The sequence below is a fragment of the Lynx rufus genome, unplaced genomic scaffold (genome assembly GCF_022079265.1).
Source record: "Lynx rufus isolate CCGP_SWC_20201006 ecotype Redwood Valley unplaced genomic scaffold, mLynRuf1.p SCAF_15, whole genome shotgun sequence".
NCBI classification, from domain to species: Eukaryota; Metazoa; Chordata; class Mammalia; order Carnivora; family Felidae; genus Lynx; species Lynx rufus.
In genome coordinates this window covers 58,161,125-58,175,263 of record NW_025814829.1, presented here as the reverse complement: position 1 = coordinate 58,175,263, position 14,139 = coordinate 58,161,125, and the positions used below count along the sequence as shown (strand labels likewise).

The 14,139-nt window shown below is 36.4% G+C and overlaps 1 protein-coding gene across 1 annotated transcript in view; it reads right to left on the bottom strand.

Annotated features, from left to right (window-relative positions):
* The window catches only part of CATSPERE (catsper channel auxiliary subunit epsilon), a 199,859-nt gene that overhangs the window by 155,200 nt on the left and 30,520 nt on the right, over nucleotides 1–14,139 (bottom strand). Inside the window, exon 4 of the mRNA XM_047077101.1 lies at nucleotides 12,560–12,630. Coding sequence (XP_046933057.1) covers nucleotides 12,560–12,630 — 71 coding nt within the window. The remainder of the gene's footprint in view (nucleotides 1–12,559; nucleotides 12,631–14,139) is intronic.

Sequence of the window (14,139 nt, the reverse complement as noted above, 5' to 3'; positions counted from 1 at the left end):
ATTTTATTTTTTTATTAAAAATTTTTTTTTTCAACGTTTATTTATTTTTGGGACAGAGAGAGACAGAGCATGAACGGGGGAGGGGCAGAGAGAGAGGGAGACACAGAATCGGAAACAGGCTCCAGGCTCTGAGCCATCAGCCCAGAGCCCGACGCGGGGCTCGAACTCACGGACCGCGAGACCGTGACCTGGCTGAAGTCGGACGCTTAACCGACTGCGCCACCCAGGCGCCCCTAACAATAATTACTTTTAATGTAAATGGATTAAATTCTCTAAACAAAGATACAGAATAGCTGCATGGATAAAAAACAAGACCCCTTTATATGCTTCTTATAAAAGACTAACTTCAGCTTCAAGGATATATACAGACTCAAAGTAAGGGATGGGAAAAGATAGCTCACGCAAGTAGAAACCAAAATAGAGTGGAATAGCTATACTTATATCAGACAAAATAGATTGTAAGCTTAAAAAGTGTAACAAGAGACACAGAAGGTAACTGTGTAATAATAAAGAAGCTAATTCATCAAGAGGCTATAACAATTGTAAACATATATGCACACAACATCAGAGCACCATATTAAGCAAATACTAACAGGTCTGAAGAGAGCAATATACAATAATATAATAGCAGGGGACTTCCATATGCCATTTTGAACAATGGATAGATCATCTAGACAGTCAAGGGACTGTTGGACCTTGGACTATACTTTAGACCAAGTGAAACATGTTAGGTTAAAAAAAAAAGTCTCAGCAAATGTAAAAAGATTGAAATCATACTAAGTATATTTTATGACCACAATAGTATGAAACTAGATCAATTACAGGAGGAAAACTGGGAAATACACAAATATGTGGACATTAAACAACACACTGAAAAACCATGGGTGAAAGATGAAATCAAAAGGAAATTAAAAAAATATCTTGATGAGCACTGGGTGTTGTATGTAAGTGATGGATCACTAAATTCTACTCCTGAATTCATATTATACTATGTTAAATAAATCAAATAAATTGAATTTAAATAAAATAAATTTTAAAAATATCTTGAAACAAATGAAAAAGGAAACACAATATAACAAATTTATGGGATGCAGCAAAAACACTTCAAAAAGGGGAGTTTATAGTGATAAATGCCCCCATTAAGGGAAAAGAAAGGTCTCAAATAATCAACCTAACTTTATATGTCAAGCAACTAGACAAAGAAGAACACACTATATCCAAAGTTAGCAGAAAAATGGAAATAACAAAGATCAGAGCAGAAATAAGTAGAGACCAAAAAAAACAGTAGAAAAGATCAACAAAACTAAGAACTGTTGCTTGAAAAAATAAACAAAATTGATGAAACTCTAACTAGACTAAGGAAAAAGAATACTCAAACTAGTAAAATCAGAAATGTGTGGACACTGCTACAAATTCTACAGAAATGCAAATGACCATAAGCGACTGCTGTGAACAATTATAGACCAACATATTTGACAATCTAGAAGAAATAAATTCCTTAAACATTATCATCTACTGAGACTAAACCAGGAAGAAGTAGAAAATATGACAGACTAAAAATGAGTCAGGCGATTGAGTCAGTAAGCACAAATCTCTCATCAAAGAAAAGCCCAGGAATAGATGGCTTCATTAGTTAATTCCAGCAAATATTTCAAGAAGAATTAATGACAATCCTTTTCAAACTCTTCCAAAAAACTGAAGAGGAGGAAACTCCCAAACTCATTTTACAAGGCCAGCGTTATCCTGATACCAAAGTCAGAAAAGCACACTACAAGACGTGAAAACTACAGACCATATCCCTGAAGAGCAGATGCAAAAATTCTCAACAACATACTAGTAAAGCTGAATTCAACAGCATATTAAAAGGATCACACATGATAATCAAGTGGGATGTAAGGATGGTTCAACATATGCAAAGCAATAAATGTGAAACACATTAATAAAATGAAAGACAAAAGTCATATGATCATCTCAATATATGCAGGAAAACATTAACAAAATACAACATCCCTTCTTAATAAAAACTCTCAACAAATTGGATATAGAGAGAACATACCTCAACGTAACAAAGGCAATATATAACAAGCCTACAGCTAACATCATACTCAATAGTGAAAGGTTGATAGTTTTCCTGTACAATCAAGAACAAGACTAGAGTGCCCATCCCACTCTCACCATTCCTACTCCATGCAGTACGGGACTCCTAACCAGAGTAATCAGGCAAGAAAAAGAAATAGAAGGCATCCAAATCAGAAAGGAAGACATAAAATTGTCTCTGCTTGCTGATATGACCTTGAATATCATATATGTCTTCCTAAAGACACCACCAAGAAACTGTTAGAAATAATCAACAAATTCAATAAAGTTGAAGCATATGAAATCAACACGCAGGAATCAGTTGTGTTTCTATACACTAACAATAAACAATCTGAAAAAGGAAGAAAATAAGCGCATTTACAATAGCATCAAAAACAATAAAATACTTAGTAATAAATCTAACCAAGGAAGTGAAAGATCTATACACCAAAAGCTATAAGACATTGAAGATGACCCAGATAAATGGAAATATATTCCATGTTCATAGATTCAATAAAATCCTATCAATTTCCAGTGGCATTTCTTCCCCCACAGAAACAGAAGAAACAATTGTAAAATGTGTGTGGAACCACAAAAGACCCCCAATAGCCAAATCAGTTTTGAGAAAGAACAAAGCCGGAGGCATCACACTTCCTGATTTCAAAATATATTACAAAGCTATATTAATGAAAACAGTATGGTGTTGTTATTAAAAACAGACACAAAAACCAATGGAACAGAATCAAGTGTCCAGAGATAAACCCACACACTTATAGTCAACCAGCATTTGACAAGGGAGCCACAAATACTAAATGGGGAAGGAATAGTCTCTTCAGTAAATGGTGTTTAGAAAAACTGGATGTCCATGTGAAGAAGAATGAAATTAGAATACTATCTTACCCCACTCAAAAAATTAACTGAAAATAGAGTAAGGACTTACACGTAAGACAAAATACAGTAAAATTCCTATAAGAAAACATAGGTGAAAAATCTCCTTGACCTTAGTTTTGACAATGATTTTTTAAAATATGGCACCAAAAGAACAAGCAACAAAAGTAAAAATTGACAAGTAGGATCACATCAAACTAAAAAGTTTCTGCACATCAAAGAAGCAATCAACAAAATGAAAAGCTAACATACAGAATAGGAGAAAATTTTTGCCAACCATATATATGATAAGGGGTTAATATCCAAAATATATGAAAGTCATACAACTCAATATCAAAAAACAAAAAACAAACAAACAAAACCCCAATCTGATTATAAAATTGGCAAAGTACCTAAAAAGACATTTCTCCAAAGAAGACATACAGTTGGTATGGTACATGAAAAGGTGCTAAGCATCACTGATCATCAGGGATATAATGACATATGACCCCACAACTGTTAGAATGGATATGATAAAAAAAATAAATAAAGACAAGAAATGACAAATACATGTTGGTAAGAATGTGGAGAAAAAGGAACCATTGTGCACTGTTGGTGGGAATGTAAATTGGTACCGATAGTATGGAAAACAGTGTGGAGGTTCTTTTACAAGTTAAAAATAGAACTACCATGTAATCCAGCAATCCTACTTCTGGGTATATTCCAAAGGAAAATAAATCATTATTTTGAAGAGTTATCTGCACTCCCATTTTTTTTAATGTTTATTTATTTTTGGGAGAGAGACAGAGAGAGACAGAGACAGAGCATGAGTGGGGGAGGGGCAGAGAGAGAGTGAGACACAGAATCCAAAGCACTGAACTGTCAGCACAGAGCCTGACACAGGGCTCAAACTCATGAGCTGTGAGATCATGACCTGAGCTGAAGTTGGACATTTAGCTGACTGAGCCACCCAGGTGCCCCACTGCACTCTTATGTTAACTGCAGCATCATTCACAATAACCAAGATACGGAAACAACCTAAGTGACTATCAACTGATGAGTGGATAAAGAAAATGTAGTAAATCTATACAATAGAATATCATTCAGCCATATAAAGAAGGAAATCCTGCTATTTGCAACAACATGAATGGACCTGGAGGGCATTATGTTAAGTGAAATAAGTCAGACCAAGAAGGACACTATATGACCTCCCTTATATATGGAATCTAAGAACTTCAAACTCATAGAAACAGAGGGTATATTGATATTTACACCAAGGGTTTGGAGCTAGGGGACACAAGGAGATGTTGGCCAAAATGTACAAACTTTTAGTTATAAGCTAATTAAGTTCCAGGATCTAATGTGTAGCATGATGTATTGTACAAGAAAATATGTACAACAATAATGATACATTGTACAAGAAAAAGAAAAAAGACATGGAAGATAGTAGCAGGTAAGTGAAGGAAGAAAAGAGTTTCAAGAAGAAATAAGTCATCTCCAACATTATATGTGGTACAGTGGTCAAGTGCTAAGAGGACTAAAAAATATCCTATTAAACTTGGCAAACTTTCAGTGACTTTACCAAGCTATTTAAGTAGATAGACAGATAGTACGTAGCGAGTACTGGGATAGAGTGATGAAGCCAAACAGTGTCACCATGAATTCAGGAAAGATAGCAGCCTGAGCATGACCTCCTCCTGGATTCTTCTCCCTTCCTTTTCTCTGTTCTAATGAGAGACAGAGAGAGAGACAGAGAGAGAGAGAGAGAGGGAAAATAAATCAAGAGTCTAGATGATAACATGGTACCTGTTCCATGAATTCTCCTCCTCAGAGTCGGAACTCAGGTTTGGGGGCAAACAGAGTCAATAGGTTTGGAAAGCCCAGTGCTCAAGCAGTGCTCAGCAAGGGCCTGGTGCTTGAGGTTTAATCCACTGCAATCTTTCTCTTGAAATTATTAATAAATTTATCTTTGAACTTGTATTTTGTATGTGAATTATGATGGGACAATGAAGCGCGCACTTGGGAGCTTTGGCTGGTGCAGTCCTGACTCCTGTTCCTGTCTGCCTTCACAGGACAGGTTCTTGGTACCTCACTCCTCCATTCCCTGGTACCTTGGGTTCCACCTGGTCTCGGCCTCCTCACTTCCCTGTCCTGAAAATGCTTCTGCCTTCACCCTGGGCAATGGCCAGGGCTCAGGTGTGGGAGGGTCAGTGTAGGGTATATGAAACTTGTGGCATCTGGAGTAAGGCATGGCAGCAGCTGCCCCCTGCCTCACCAGGTGGCAGCACTGTGCTGTGGCAGATGGAGGCCTCGTCTCCACAGGAGTGAGTGTCTTGCCCACCCCCAATCAGGGTACTTAGTGTGTTCAAGTGATAAGTTGCAGTACCCTTGGAGGTTACTCATCTGCTATAGGTCAAGATGACTAGACCCACTGTAAGGAAAGATACCAGGCTTGACTTCTTCAGATGCCACCCCTGACTGGGGCATGAGGTGTTGGTCCAATGGCTGTTGACAGGGGAAACCTGGCAGAAAGTGAACTGCACACATGCTGAATCGCCAAGTGATTATGAGGGTCTGCAGTTGGCCCAAGAGTATTCTCACGTCCATGGGAGCATGACATTAAATATAAATAAAAGCACGAAGACCAGTAGAGAGTGACTGGGGAAGAAAGGGAATGCTTTATATTTAAAACTTTTAACACTATTTTTCTTCTGATTTTTTAACAAGAGTCTTCGTACGGCCCAACAAATTACAAAGGCAGTTCTGGATGCAATAATGCAAAAAATGGGAGCATATACTGTGGCAGTTGCCTCTAGACAGGATTTTAGTGAATACAAATTTAAAAATTTTTTAATGTTTATTTATTTTTGAAAGAGAGAGAGAGTGTGACTGGGAGAGGGGCAGAGAGAGAGGGAGACACTGAATCTGAAACAGGCTCTAGGCTCTGAGCTGTCAGCACAGAGCCCGATGCTGGGTGTGAACCCATGGACCGTGAGATCATGACCTGAGTTGAAGTCAGATGCTTAACCAACTGAGCCGCCCAGACACCCCTCGTGAAGACAAATTTTAGACACAGATGATAAGAGAATTAGCAAACTGAAATTAAAAAAAAAATAGTCTACAATGAGTCATGGAAAACAAAATGATAGAAAATATGAAAATATTTCAAGAAGGACAGAATGAAAAGGTGACATATATTTTCTTATGAAAATCTAAAGAGAAAGAATAAAATGAGAGAATCAATATTTGAAAAGATAATGAATGGTTTTTCAGAATTAATGAAAGACCCTAATCTTCAGATTCAGAAACTGCAATAAACCACATGTAGGATAGATTTTTTAAAAAACCTATAATAGTGAAACACCAAAGGCAAGGTTAAGTCATTAAACAGAAAATACAGACAACCTAAAAGATGAAACTATTAGACAGTGGACTTTACAATTGCAATAGTAGGACCCAGCAGACAATTATTTTATTTTATTTTATTTTATTTTATTTTATTTTATTTTATTTTATTTTATTTTATTTTATTTTACTATTAGGAAGCTATTTATTAAATATAATTTATTGTCAAATTGGCTTACATACAACACTGAGTGATCATCCCAACAAGTGCCCTCCTTAATGCCCATCACCCATTTTCCCTCCCTTCCCCCTCCATCCCCCCCCCCCCACTGCCACCATCCACCCTCAGTTTGTTCTCTGTATTTAGCAGACAATAATTTTAAAGTCTTGGGAGAAAACAGCAACCAACCCAGAATTGTATTTTCAGAGAAACTATTTTTCAAGAACGAGGATAAAATAGGGGTACCTGGGTGGCTGAGTTGGTTAAGTGTCCGACTTAAGTGTCCAGTTAAGAGCCAACTTTCAGCTCAGGTCATGATCTCATGGTTTGTGGGTTTGAGCCCCACGTCAGGCTCTGTGCTGACAGCTCAGAGCCTGGAGTCTGCTTTGGATTCTGTGTCTCATTCTTTCTCTGCCCCTCCCTTGCTTGTGCTGTCTCTCTCTGTCTCTCAAAAATAAATAAATGTAAAAAAAAAAAATTAAAAAAAAGAGGTATAATATCAGAGTAAAGTATTCTAAAGATTGTTGTATTGTTCAAGAGAATAATAAATGTATTGATTAAATTTAGACTTGATACATCTAAAATTACTGGAGTCTCATGTAAGATAGACATACAATTCATAATTTCTAAACAAGTATGAAAGAAAATTAAATCAGGAAAAAAAGAAAGTCAAGGAAAAAGGAGAAAAGAACTGACTAGAATGAAAATATTGACCAAGGCATGATTAGGGTTAAAACATGCTAAAGACATAAAGGGTATTAAGCAAGTAAATGGAAAGCACATTAAATTTTTTTCATAAATATAAACTTAAGTAATCACAACAAACATAAATGCTCCAAATTGCCCAATTAAAAGCCAAAGATTGTCATTTTAGAAAACAGAATATCCAGTTTCAAGGCATTCATTAATGAAACACTTAAAATATAAGTTTATAGAAAACTTGAAAATCAATGGATAAAGACCCATGAATATATTAACATAAAATAAAACAGAACATGAGGCAACAAAAGAAAAAGTATTACAGGTGAGAAGCAAGATCACTACAAATAAAGTTTCAATTCTTCAAAAAGGCTCAGTAATTCCAAAGTTATATACACATAAAAGATAACCTCAAAATATGAAACAAAAACTTAGGTACCTATGAGGAAAAGTGACATATCTACCATCCTAGTGGGACATTTGGCAGAGCCCTCTCATTAATTGATAGATCAAGCCAACAATGAGTCAAGTAAGCACACAGAAGATCTGAACAGTTCACTTACCAAATCTGATCTACTAATTCTGTGATTATAATATTTGACCCAACAATAAGAAAATGTATTTTCTATGGGTACACATGGGACATTTATAAAAACTGACTAGATGCTAGGTCAAAAATTTCCTCCAGCAATTCTTATCCCAATACAATCAGGTTATAATTAAAAACACTCATAGGTTTGTAAACTGAAAAAATGTATTTTAAAAAAGATTTTGAGAGAAAGAGGGCACCAGTGGGGGAGAGGGGTAGAGGGAGATGGAAAGAGAGAGTCTCAAGTAGGCTCCACACCCCGCACAGAGCCTGATGTGGGGCTTGATCCCATGACTGTGAGATCATGACCTGACCCGAAATCAAGAGTCAGATGTTTAACCAACCGAGCCACACAGGCGCCCCCAAAAATGCATTTCTAACTAACTCATGGGTCAAACAAATTGTAGCGAGGATTAGAAAATTATTTCTGAGCAATAAAAAAAAAAATCACAGGAGGTATTTGCAATACTTGTTGAATACAGTTACAGAAGTACTTAGAAGAAAAGTGATTGCCTTAAACACGCACATTAGAAAAAAAGAGAGCCTCATGCCTAATGGGCTAAATAGCCAATTTAAGTTTTAGAAAAACAAACTCAAGGAAATCATAGAAAATATGGGTCGAAATGAAATAGACTGCAATAGACAAGCTCAAAAAGCCAAAAGTTGGTTCTCTGAAAATACTGATAAAAGAGGAATACCACAAGGACATGGAAACAAAGGAAGGCACAAATAAAATCATTAAAAATGTTAAAACACAAGTGTAACACTACAACCACCTCAGAGACTAAAACTCATAAGAGGATATTACAGACAACTTTATGATATTAAAGTTGATATTAAGATGGCTAACTGAAGACATGAATAAATTTCTGGAAAAGTACTACTTACAGAAATGGATTTTACAAGAATTGTAATTCCAAAATAGCACTATAACCATTAAAAAATGGAATTAACACTTAGGAAATCTACCCCCCCCACACACACACACATATGAAATCCAGACCCAAGGAAACTTCCGTGCAAGCTTCCATCAAATACTTAAGGAACATATACTTCCAATGTTACACAAAATCTCTCAGAATAGAAAAGAATGACCACTCCTAACTTCCCTGATGAGTCTAGCACAATCCCGATACCAAATGCAGAAAACGATAGCACAAGGGGAGTAAGACCACAGGCCAAACTCACTCATGAAATTCACACCAAAAAAATCTGAACACAGTATTAACAAAGAAAATTCATCAATGTAAATGAAAGAGAATTCATCAAGAATTCTGGAGTAGTTGGAATCTGGAATAGCTGGCTTATTCCAGAAATACAAGGTTAGTTTAATATAGAAACATTAATAACTATTTTTCATCATTAACATAGTAAAACAGAAAAACCATATGAACTCTGAAGTGCAAGTAGAAAAACTTTAAACGAATTTCAACACTGATTCATACGCAAAATTCACCACCAACTTGGAATAAAAGGGAAGTTCCTCAACTGGGTAAAGGTTAATCCATAATTTGTAATAAATATTCTGCAAAATTAGTGAAATGAGAGCCTCCCTTTTAAAATCAGGAATAAGACAAGGAGGCCTGCTTTCACCCTTCTAGGAAACATTGTGTTTGAATATTCTAGCAAAGCAGTCAGAATAAAAGAAAGAAGAGCCATACTTATTTGGAAAGGGATAAAGAAAACCATCAGTATTTGCAGGGGATAGGATTTGTAAAAACTCCAAGAGAATATATAAGTAAATTGTTAGAATTAATATAAGAATTTAGCAAGATTGTTGCATACAAAAATCAATATTCAAAAGTAAATTGTGTTCTATACAACAAGAAGCTCTGGTTAGAAAATATAAAAAATGGTAGCTTTAAAAAATTGAGTCTAATAGAGACAAAAATATAAAGCATCTAGGAATAAGTCTAATAAAAATGTCCAGGCACTTTTATGAAAAACTGCAAAATTTTTTTGGCAGACATAGAAAAAGACCTAAATAAATGGAAGGTTATGTATTATTCTTGAGCTGAAACTCTCCAAATTGATTTAAAGATTGAGACAAATTATAGGAATCCCTACTAGAGTTTTTGTGGAATTTGACAAACCAATTCTAAAATTTCATAGAGAGGAAAAATAGGCCAGAGGAAAAACAGACAAAGCTAAGAGACTCATGAAGAAGAACAAGATTTGGGGTCAGAGTGGGCCAGGGATTTGCACTGTCACTCATCAAGATTTGAAATATGAAATTATAGTAATAAAGATAATGTAGTGTTTATTAAGCAGACAAACAGATCAGCTGAACAGTAGAGCCAGCTGGGAAGAAACACATGCATACATGGAAAATCGATGTATGATAAAGCAGGCACTACAGGTAAATACATTATTCAATAAATGGGTCTGATTAGATTAATTATTCACATGGAAAAAATAAAATTGGATCCCTATCTCCAAGTATATACAAAAACTAACTCCAGATGGATTAAGGACCTAACTGTGGAAGTCAAAACTATGTGGACCTTTCAGGAAACAACATAGGAGGCTATTTTTATGAACTTGGAGGAAAAGATTTCTTAAATTGATTTAAAAAGGCACAAACCAATTAAGGTAAGGGCTGGCAAATTCATCTATAATAGCAAGGACCTCTGTTATCAATAGAGATCATAAGAAGTGAAAAGTTGCATAAACTGGGATAAATTCTTTCTATATATATATATTGAAATATATAAATAATGTCCTAGTCATTAGAATGAAATCTTATAAATTATTCTGAAACAAAAATAACTCAAAAATGGGTAAAAATCCTCATTTAACAGAAAGGGAAGAAAAATTCTTCACGAATAAATGAAAATATGCTCAATAGTAATTAGGGAAATGCAAATAAAAAGCACAGTGACATAATTTCACATCTACTAGATTGTAAAATTAAAGTCAGATAATACTGAGTATTGGTGAGGAAGTAGCACAATGGGAACATTCATCTGCTGCTGGTGTAGATGTAGTCCACGGCTGGTGTAGACGTAGATTTGAACAATCTTTTCAAGAGGCATTTAGGCATTACCTAGTAAACTTGAACAAATGCATATCCTACTTTTAGCCAACTGTACTTTTAGGTCTATATCCTAGACAAACTTTTGTTCATGTGCATCAGAATGGGATTTGCTAAACAATAATGTACATACAATGACTACAGGATCTTGTTCAAATGCAGGTAATGATCTAGGAGGTCTGGAATGAGGCCCCAGATTCTGCATTTCTAAGTAGCAGATTCTACGGTACTGATAATGTTCTCTTCCTTGACTTGTGTGATGAATACATGAGTATTAGTTTCATTTTATTCTTTAAATGGTATTTTTACAGGTGATAAATTGCATACATTTTTACCACTTACATAACAGAAAAACACTTAGCTCCCACTGAGCTGTCTCTTTGGGCTTAGCTGCCCCCCGGTAGATAGGTGCTGCTTCTTCCGATTTTGTTTTCATGATTCATGACCAGATCAGAGCAGTATGGAAGCCCATATCCGTCACTAGCTCTTGGGGCTCAGTGTGTGTGAGTGAGATTGGAAACTCATGAAACTGACTATCAATGCTTTTTCAATGCTTTTTTTTTGGCAGATGGCCTTCTCTGATGGCCCCCTTGGTCTCTGCTTGGAGGAAGCAGAAAATAACCCATGTGGCCAGAGAGGAAGGTTCTGTTCTCCAATTCTGCTGTACAGGGAATTTTTATCTCCAAATTAGCCTTTGTCTGTTTCTCAGTTGGTTTCAAACCCACAGGAGAAAGCTGGTGATTGGCATATCTGAAATCCCCAACTAGGACAGAACCCTGTCAGGTTCAGGAGTAGCAGAGACTCCATCCTTGCTTCTTGGTAAGAGTCTGGGAAGGTGGCAGTATTTCTGAGAGGAATGGAACGTGCACTCCTTGAAGGGCTTGCTAAAATCTAGTTATCAGGGCTTCTAGTCCGAAAATTGCATATACACTGCAGAGCCATCTGACTTCTAAGGGACCACGTGAACCAAGACAACTATCGACAACAACCACTTCCGCTTTACAGAAGACACGAGTATTCTGCTGGCGACTGCCTGGGTCATGTGTCAGTCCTCAAGTAATCCCTGTGGCCAATGAAATGCGAGGCTGTTGAGTCCTCTGGGGAGCAGGGGCCACATAAGACAGTTCCCTGTATCCTATTCAGGACTTAGGATATTGCCTTGACTGTTGCACTGAAAAATATTCTGATTCATTGATGGTTTTAACTTATCAGATGATTTTCTAATGCACTTAATTATTTTCTCCTGTGCCAGTTTTCTCTTGTTAGTTATTTTCATTCACTCTCATGTTAATATGGGTTGGAGAAACTATGTATATAATGGAATTAAAAGAGACCTGTAGTCTGAAAAACCAGTGGCAAATCCCAATGCTAGTTATTAGTAGCTGTGTATTATTATCCGAGTTATTTAACCTACCCAAGCTTACATGTCCTCATTTATAAAATAAAGATAACAATACTTGCATTTCTGTTTGTTATGAAAAGTGAGAGAGATAATTTACATCAAGTATGAACATTAGAAATATATGTTCAAATAGTGGTTGCTATTGTTACTTTTATTGTTTGTTTCCCAATATTAGTTTGGCATTTTATTTGAGGATATCTTGATTGGTGAGTGCAAGCTTATGTCAAAAGTATAATGTAGATAATCCATCTGTGGTTAATTAAAAGTTAAATCTAATTATTCTTAAAAAGCATTAATTACCTTTGTATTCAACATTGCCTTACTTACATAACTCTATAATACCACAGGAAGCAGATATGAGAACTTTGCACAGACAAATTGCGTTCTTCTTCTGAATCCTAAAAGGAAATTAAGGTAGCTTTAAATACAAATTTGGATACAGGCGGAAAAGTCACAGAGGCACTAAATTAGTGATCTAAGATGAGAGGAAGTATAATGAACAAATTTCAGAATAGAACTAACAAATATTCATGTAATACTAGTTCAATTCTGTAGCTATTCTCTGTAATTATGAATTCACTATCATGAGTGACAAATTTGTTATGTATTGGTCTTTGCACCCAGTTCCTGCTAATCTTTGGTCTTTGATCGCAGTTCCTGATGCAGAGCTCCTACAACTCTTATAATCTCCTGAATGACGGGAGGGTCTGACACAGAGATCCTCAATCCCTTTTGTTCTAATGAGGCGACTCGGGGTGGGATCCAGGATGGGAACTGGTCACTAGAAAGCCCAAGCCATGATTAGAAGCTTGGAACTTTTACCTCAACCTCCCACCCTTTGGAGGGGGGAGAAGGACTAGAAAATGAGTTAATGATTGATCATGCCTATGTGATGAAGCCCCATAAAAATCAGGTTGGTAAACACGTCCATGTGCTGGCAGGGTGACACAACCCAGCTCCATGGGGTCGGAAGCTCCTGTGCGCAGGGCCCTTCCAGACTTTGCCTTATGTAGCTCTTCTCTGGCTGTTCATCTGTATCCTTTAGCATATCTTTTATTATAACCGATAAATGCATTTCCATGAGTTCTGCAAGCTGTTCTAGCAAACCATTGACCCTGAGGAGAAGGTTGTAGGAACCTGGATTTATGGACAGTCAGTCACGAGTACAGGTGACAAACTGGGGGTTGCAGTTGGCATCCGAAGTGGAGCAGTCTTGTGGGACTGAGCCCTTAACCTTGTGGATGGGAAGTTAACTCCATGTAGAAAATGCCAGAACTTAGAATCGTAAGACAGTCAGCTGGTATCAGAAAATTAGTCAGTATGGAAGCCAACCCCTTATACTTCATGTGGTAACAGAATGTTCTCTGTGAGTGTATAAAGGAAAATGGTGAGTTTTCCTGGACAGTCTTACTCACTGAAATGCAATTCAATTCATTTTCTTCCATGATGGTTCTGAATCAGAGATGATTTTGCTCACCAGGGTACACTGGCAATGCCTGGAGACATTTTGGATTGTTATATCTGAGTGTTTTTGAATGTATTTCTAAAGTCACGTGTACATCCTTAAAGGTTATAAGATCTGATGGCACTATCTGTAAACGACAAAGATACTCTTCTCTATGCATGTATTTATGTGTATGTAACATTGCACATTTGGGCTTCTAACACACAACAAAAGGAAAAGGAGTAAACCTTTACTTCCTCAGAATTGTGTCCATGAAACTGGTAAATATTCATAAACTCAAAAACCTCAAGTTGAAATACTTTTCAATCTACGAGTTTTGAAAAAATGAATTAATATTCATTTGGCCTCTCCTGCATCACTCTACTTGTTCTCTGAAAATAAAGATTAGAAATCAAGAAGAAGGCATAAGCCCCAAAATATAGTCAAATTTTGTCACACGCAG